A 7,713-nucleotide genomic window follows, 5' to 3' on the forward strand; every position below is an offset into this window, starting at 1 on the left:
GTGAGGGACACAGAGGCGTGTGAGGGACACAGACGTGTGAGGGACACAGACGTGTGAGGGACACAGACGCATGTGAGGGGCACAGACGTGTGAGGGACAGACGCATGTGAGGGACACAGAGACGTGTGAGGGACACAGACGTGTGAGGGACACAGACGTGTGAGGGACACAGAGGCGTGTGAGGGACACAGAGGCGTGTGAGGGACACAGACGTGTGAGGGACACAGACGTGTGAGGGACACAGACGTGTGAGGGACACAGACGTGTGAGGGACACAGAGGCGTGTGAGGGACACAGAGGCGTGTGAGGGACACAGAGGCGTGTGAGGGACACAGAGGGTGCAATTCATCGGCAACAACGTAAAACTTAAGTCATTGAGAGTAAAACAAGTTAATGCGGCGTAGTTAAAAATCTTTGATTTATTTATACATATATTTATATATGTACACATTTACTACTCTATTCTTGTAAAGACAAGAAACAAATTCATTGTTAGTCAGTGGTGGCACACCAGACCCTGGCTTTCTCCCAGATTGGGCAGTTGTTCCGTTTTTTGCCAAATGCCTTAAAGCAAAGCATCGGACCTTTGTTCATAACGCATCACGTATGGTTCATTTCTCCTGCCACGTCCTGGAGACTGAGATCATCTGCTCATGTCGTTTGTGCAGCTCCAGCCGTTCATACAAGAGAACATCAAGTATTCTTTTACACCTTTTGCACATATTGGCAATTTTGTGATAGTCACTACAGCTGTTTGGCGAAGGCTCAACCTCTTCAATTCAACATGATTCATATAAAAGAATTCCAACTAAACTGCTTTGAGCAAAAGATTGGATTATACTTTTGAACATGAGTCCTGATCCTCCAAAGCTTTGTCTCCTCTAAGCCACTCTTGTAGCTCTCTTCTAAAATGGTAAAAGAGAAGTCCCTTTGAATAAAATACCTGCTCCAAAATGGTAACTCCGAACCACATTGAGTGATCTGAATGAACCCTGTTAATATTCCTAAAAGGTTTGACCCTTGTATGTTACGTCATAGAAGTGTTTTTTGTCCACAAGGTGTTTATACTCACCATTGCTAACATAATCCTTGTTATACATAACACATAGTGATTACAAATGATGATATGCACAGAGCTTACAGTAATAAACAAGAAATAAAAAAAGCATATAATGTATATTGTATATAATATTCCAAACACCTCATAACAGTCCCACAGTCTGTAAAGTCCCTTGAACTCCTTCATAGTGTTGTAAACTTCTTTGCAGAACAAGAAGTCTTTTAGAAATGTACTGCCACTAACAGCGTGACGAACAAGTGCGTTGAATATGTGCTGCATGCTGCCCTCTGGTGGCCCAGGTAAGGAACTGTGCTACAGGAAAGGGTTCGTGGAAGAGCCTCCTGACGGGAAGGGCCCGGCTGGGGCCCCTGCCTGCAACACAAGAGACCACAGTGAGGTCAAACAGTACGATTCTAAAGGGGATGTATTGTTATAGAACAGTATTAGCACACAGCCCTTAACAGACCACACACATGCTCACCATAAAGGGGTTATTGGTCATGCCGGGGCCAGCCATAGGCTGCCCAAAGGGCGTCATGGAAGGCTTGTTCTGGCCGTAGACGGGGAATGCAGGGCCTGAGGACGACAGATGGGTTACACAGGGTGAGTGTCCCGGGTGAGTGTGGTTTCCAGAGGCAGAGAAAGAGACACAAACAGGCCAAAAAGACTCCGCTCCGAGACAAGGATACGCAACATGTTCATCTACAGGAGTTGTTCTGATACAAGTACAAAGTAACTAAAAAGTGAAGGCTCAGTGTCAGATTTACACATTGCATTTAGGTCTGACAACAGCCACATTCATGCAAGAGCTGTCTAGAAGTGACTGACCTAGATGCAATTAGAAAGCACTGTGCAGGAGCGACAAGGACTTGTTACAGTCAAAACTGAACGAAATGAGTGCAAAAGCCCTTGCTGGGTACTACACAGGCTCTAGGTGTTCAGAGGGAAGGGCACTAACCATTGGACTGGGGGTGGTACCCCGCAGGCTGAGAGTAAGGGATGGGGGCCTGGCCAGGAAACTGTTGCTGGAAGTTTCCGCTGAAACTGGTCGGGAGGCAGAAGGACGAGGCATTCCCGAAGCCGGCGGGCATGCTCATAGAGCCAGTACCAAAGGAGGCTACAAGACAACAGTGTACAGTCAACACACGGGGGCACTACACTGAGAAGATACATTTAAGTTAGGGGAGTAACAGAGGCAAGTCTTTAGCTCGGTGAAGAACATGGTGTATGCAGAGTGTGCACAGACAGTGCCTTAGGACTGCAATGCACGTGTAGCATGTTCAGGCGCCAATCCATTTTATTTACAGTTTCATTCAAATTGAAGAAACAGTCAAGTCAGCAAATCATTTGTAATGTTACACCCCTAATGAATATACATCTACAGGAGAGCCCGCCAACTGGGCTAAGATCCAGACAACAGACCTGCCACTGGAGCCCGGCCGTTGGTCTGGAAAGGATTAGAGGCCATTTCTGGAGCCACAGCAGCAGCGACAAACGGATTTGTGGACGGTCCAGCTGCAGGAGACATGTCAGGACAGGAATGATCAACAGTGTTTGACATTCATTACAACCATTAAACCGAACATTTGCATATTATTTGCACGGTAAATCCATTTGTGAGTTTAATAAAAAAGGAGTAGCAAATGCACATCATGAATGACAGCAGCTTACCTCCAAAGCCAGGTTGCATTGTGGGTAAGACCGGAGGATTCTGAGCAGGAGAAGAACCCAGCACTGGTCCAAATATGTTCCTGTGAAAATAATATGATCAGTATCATTGGTATCATAATAAACGACCAATGTAAATTCAATAGATAATTGTGCAAATTTAGCTTTTTGTGCAGGGCCGCTGCTAGCTGGTGCCCCCTCCAACCCACTTTGAACTTCATTTTATATAATGCTTGAATCCTAATCCTAAGGGGGGTCTGGGATCTTAACATTTTTGGAGCATTTTAGATCTAATATTATTAGCAAGTTTATTATGGAGGGCCCCCACAGCCCCTAAATGTCCTGCTCCGGCCCTGCACTAGTGTCACTGAAGCCCTTCTGCAGAACTGATCAAGGCTCTAGAAAACTCTACAAATTGCAAACTATTGACACTTTCTGTTGCATTAATAAAAGTACGATTTCGACATCTGTAAGAAGTTGAACCCTTTTTCTTTGCGCACGCCGTGGTGTCAGCGCGACGTGCGCCGCACCAGCTCGACGCATCGCACGCCTCGTTCATTCTCTTTTTCACGGTTTCTTGTTGAAAACGCGGCAGCTTTTCATCATAGAAAGACTGCTTTGCTCCTTGTGGATCGTAGACTACATATGTGGAGTTTAAAGCTGTCTGTGTCTGCTTAAAACAAGGCTTGTCCCGAGGAGCTGGCTGTGCATCATCTGACACCGAGAGCAGCGCTGTCCCTCCAGTCCAAGAGTTACTGTTCAAATGATGAAGCACTAAAAACAAAGTTAACTATTCTGTCAGGCTGGTGCACTTGATGCCCTGCGTTCTGTGCGTGCTGTGCGTTCTGAGCGTTCTGAGCGTTCTGAGCGTGCTGTGCGTTCTGTGCGTGCTGTGCGTTCTGAGCGTGCTGTGCGTGCTGTGCGTTCTGTGCGTGCTGTGCGTTCTGTGCGTTCTGAGCGTTCTGTGCGTGCTGTGCGTGCTGTGCGTTCTGAGCGTTCTGAGCGTTCTGAGCGTGCTGTGCGTTCTGTGCGTGCTGTGCGTTCTGAGCGTGCTGTGCGTGCTGTGCGTTCTGTGCGTGCTGTGCGTTCTGTGCGTTCTGAGCGTTCTGTGCGTGCTGTGCGTGCTGTGCGTTCTGAGCGTTCTGTGCGTGCTGTGCGTGCTGTGCGTTCTGAGCGTTCTGTGCGTTCTGAGCGTTCTGAGCGTTCTGAGCGTTCTGTGCGTTCTGAGCGTTCTGTGCGTTCTGTGCGTTCTGTGCGTTCTGAGCGTTCTGAGCGTTCTGAGCGTTCTGTGCGTTCTGTGCGTTCTGAGCGTTCTGAGCGTTCTGTGCGTTCTGAGCATTCTGAGCGTTCTGAGCGTTCTGAGCGTTCTGTGCGTTCTGAGCGTTCTGTGCGTTCTGAGCGTTCTGTGCGTTCTGTGCGTTCTGAGCGTTCTGAGCGTTCTGTGCGTTCTGTGCGTTCTGAGCGTTCTGTGCGTTCTGAGCATTCTGAGCGTTCTGTGCGGTCTGTGCGTTCTGAGCGTTCTGTGCGTTCTGAGCGTTCTGAGCGTTCTGAGCGTTCTGTGCGTTCTGTGCGTTCTGAGCGTTCTGAGCGTTCTGTGCGTGCTGTGGGCGGCGACAGTTTTCATGCTTTCTTTAGGTAAAAGATCTACCGAAACAAAATTTCGGCCTGATATGTTGGTCTCTTTCGACACAAAATGCCAACAAATAGACTTATATTCGTCATTTATCATTTCAAGATTCTCCAGCGTTGATAAGACCAAACAGAATAATAATACATACATTTGTCTTCATCAGCCTTACAGCGTTCAGACGATACTAGAGGACATTCAAAAGGGCACTGAGGACTTTGCTTTGTCTCTCCTTGTGTAAATACTAAAGGTCAGCGTCTCACCCGGGAATGTTGCTGTTTGAGGAAACCGAGGAGCTGAGTTCGTTGTCCAGCTCAGCCAAAGCAGCGTAACGGTCTTCTGAGCAGCTGCCCGTGTGCGACTGGGCGGGCACCGCGCTGGACACGGAAGGAATGGGCACTCCTCCTGCAACGCATCCAAAATCAGCCTCACAAACGGTAAAAAAGTATAACGTGCTAATAATGTGTTCAAGCGTGACTATAGTGCACCTTGGGACTGCCGATATTGACAAAAATTGACATCTTTCATTTTGTTTTTGCATTATATTCCGACAATATTTTCACAAAGCATCAGGAATGTGATAAAACAAAACGCTTTTGAATGTCTTTGCTCAAGTTCAGGTCATGAACAAAATGAACGAATGACAAGGAAATGACCAGAAAAGTGCAGAAATATCACTTTATTCCCTTGTTTCAGCGATTAACCAAGACGTTTCTGTTCAATCTGGTTTTAATCAACACTTTCTGACGGCATTTTAGATTGTTTTCTTTGTAGACGATATGCTCAAGTCTCATTTTGCGTATTTTTCGTAATAATAATGAAAGAAGCATGTGTCATCTGTGCACTTATTATTAGTCAAGTTTATTCATCTACTTTTGTTAAATTATTACTTCTTGTCATCAGGCATTCAACATTGTATTGAAAAGTTTAAATACAGAGTAATTAGACAGATAGACAGACAGATAATTTAAATTTACCAGACTTATTTATTGCCGTTTTGTGGTTTTATGATTTTGCTGGGATTATATTTGGCTGGTTTGACTGTTTTGGGACTGGTCAGCTCCAGTTGAGCACTTGTGAAACCTTTTCTTTTTTGTTGCAAACAAACTAGACCTATGTCAAAATAAAAATAAATAAAAAATAAATAAATATATAGTAACAATAATAATAATAATTATTATAGAAAATTGTGTCTGTGCAGCACTTTGGAAACTGTTCTGTTCTGCTAAATAAATAAAGTGGATTTGGATTTTCGTAGACAGGACGAGTCAGCAAATCATTTTTCAACGATTAGTCAACTTGTCAATCAATCATTTCTACTGTAGACTTTTTAAAAACATTATCAATTAAATACATTAATTAAAATATGCTGACTTGATAAAAAACGAATATTTACAAAGATGACAATTAGAACTTCTTTGTTTTGTTTTTTGTTACAATTTTCTATAATTATTATTATTATTGTTACTACATATTTATTTATTTTTTATTTATTTTTATTTTGACATAGGTCTAGTTTGTTTAATGTACGTTTTGGTTGCTGTATGTTTTAAAAAAATAAGAAAAAAATATTTGAACTTCTTTTTGGTTTAATAATGCTACTGTGTTGGTTAAAAATACATATATATTTTCCTATTCATTTTAGAGTCAGTTAATGGTATCAATAACTGGATTATACAAACGATTACCGGTATGTTTTTCACCATTAGTCGATTAATCGTTACAGCCCAACCAATTTATATCGGTTCTTTTAGAAAACAAATCAACGAAATACAAAATATTACGCTTTGCAGATTCACAGACATGAACTACAGTATTTGAACCCGACAACAGTGAAGAGAAGTGAGGTGATGATGGTGATGAGGAGGAGGAGGGGTACCTGATGACTGTGAGGGGGGTGAGGTGCTCAGGTGAGATGAAATAGCAGTGTTTCCGAACGCCTCAAAGTTGGCAAAGTTGCTATTGGCCTGAGCGTGAGGCGCTGCGGAGAGTGAAGGTGGCAGAATGGGATGAAGGAGCACGAACAAGAACAAGTACAGTTATTCTACAAGGTTCTCACGCTCTCGTTAATTATGTTAAATATGTGATTAAAAGATGTGCATAATATTAGGGCTGCATAATATATCATTGATAATAACAAATACAAAATAATAAAAAACAATTGGTATCGAAGTGGCAACAAACTAAATATATCGCAAAGACGGTCGTCCTTCTGACTGAAATGTACCACTTTTTAAATGAAAATGTCGAAAAAGGCAGATTGTATTAATAACCTTCCTTATTGATTTAGTTTTGGTTATATCTATATATCTTATATCATCTGAACACGCACTGACCTGCTGACTGCTGCGTCATGGCTGAATCTGCTCTGACGAAAAGGAGATTTATTCATAGGACAAAAATTCCATAGCACTTTTTATTATTCATAATTAAAACTTAATTTTAGTAATTTTTTAACACCGCTTTAAGGGATATTCATGCATCAGGACACATTAACGTGATACCCCGCCCTATTAAAGGACATCATGTTTTAGACCTATAAATAACTGATCTACTGAAACATTTTTGAGGCGTTCCCTCATCAGGGTTCATGTTAGAACTGAGGGAATTACAATGGGGAGATAAACAAACACTTGCCCTGACATGCTAATGTGAAGACGCAGTTGTGATGAACACGATTTGAGGCAGAAATGTTCAGAGTCTGGCACTGATTTATGGATTTCAAAACGGCACAGAAGATCTCTGAGCTCTGTCTATGACGTCACAAAACTGGGCTCAGAGGGCGGACTGACTAAATGGGATTCCACAAACAGCATGAATGAAGCGAACTACAGCTCCAGGTAAGTTTGTGACGAGTGAACTATGTTAGAACATGTTTAAAAGCTCAAAAAGTAGATTTTTGTATAATTCCCAGCACATACTGTATCTTTAGCACTGGTTTTGGGCTGTTTTTCAAAGGGTTGGTTGCTTTTTTTCCCTAAAAAACCTGCCAACGCCGCTCTTGTATAAAGTTTGCATTGGTTGACAGAAACTAAATCGTAATATGATGCCTTTTTAAATAACAATATCGTTTTTTCTCTTTATTATGCTATATTATCTTACTGTAGCTGAACAAAACTGTCTGATCAAAGATCTATTTCAATCTTTTTTGCAAGTTCAATATGCCATTTGCGCTTTTAACATATACATTATATTCTATAAATAAAACATTGAGATAAAAATTGAGATTTTGTAAAAAAGTATAGATGATAGAAATGAGGTTGCTTATTTGACATATTGTATACCTAGTTTGTCGTTTTACTCATTTACAGCGCAAACGTCCGACAGGTGAGCTCCTTTCCCGGGAGGCGTGAGAACC

At 42.5% G+C, this 7,713-nt stretch overlaps 1 protein-coding gene across 2 annotated transcripts in view; it reads right to left on the reverse strand.

The window, feature by feature from the left end:
- Positions 1-397: 397 nt before the first annotated feature.
- Positions 398-7,713, reverse strand: part of agfg1b (ArfGAP with FG repeats 1b) — a 20,736-nt gene continuing 13,420 nt past the window's right edge. Inside the window, exons 6-12 of one of the 2 annotated variants that reach the window (XM_072441792.1) lie at positions 6,235-6,336; positions 4,619-4,760; positions 2,732-2,811; positions 2,483-2,575; positions 2,019-2,177; positions 1,542-1,636; positions 398-1,432 (exon numbers count right to left, since the gene is read on the reverse strand). In XM_072441792.1, coding sequence (XP_072297893.1) covers positions 1,373-1,432; positions 1,542-1,636; positions 2,019-2,177; positions 2,483-2,575; positions 2,732-2,811; positions 4,619-4,760; positions 6,235-6,336 — 731 coding nt within the window. In that variant the 3' untranslated portion in view covers positions 398-1,372. The remainder of the gene's footprint in view (positions 1,433-1,541; positions 1,637-2,018; positions 2,178-2,482; positions 2,576-2,731; positions 2,812-4,618; positions 4,761-6,234; positions 6,337-7,713) is intronic. The other variant, XM_072441793.1, reaches the window with a different exon arrangement.

Source organism: Eucyclogobius newberryi, unplaced genomic scaffold (assembly GCF_026437365.1).
Source record: "Eucyclogobius newberryi isolate DKJ021-1_F unplaced genomic scaffold, fEucNew1.0.hap1 SCAF_12, whole genome shotgun sequence".
In the NCBI taxonomy this organism is placed as follows: domain Eukaryota; kingdom Metazoa; phylum Chordata; class Actinopteri; order Gobiiformes; family Gobiidae; genus Eucyclogobius; species Eucyclogobius newberryi.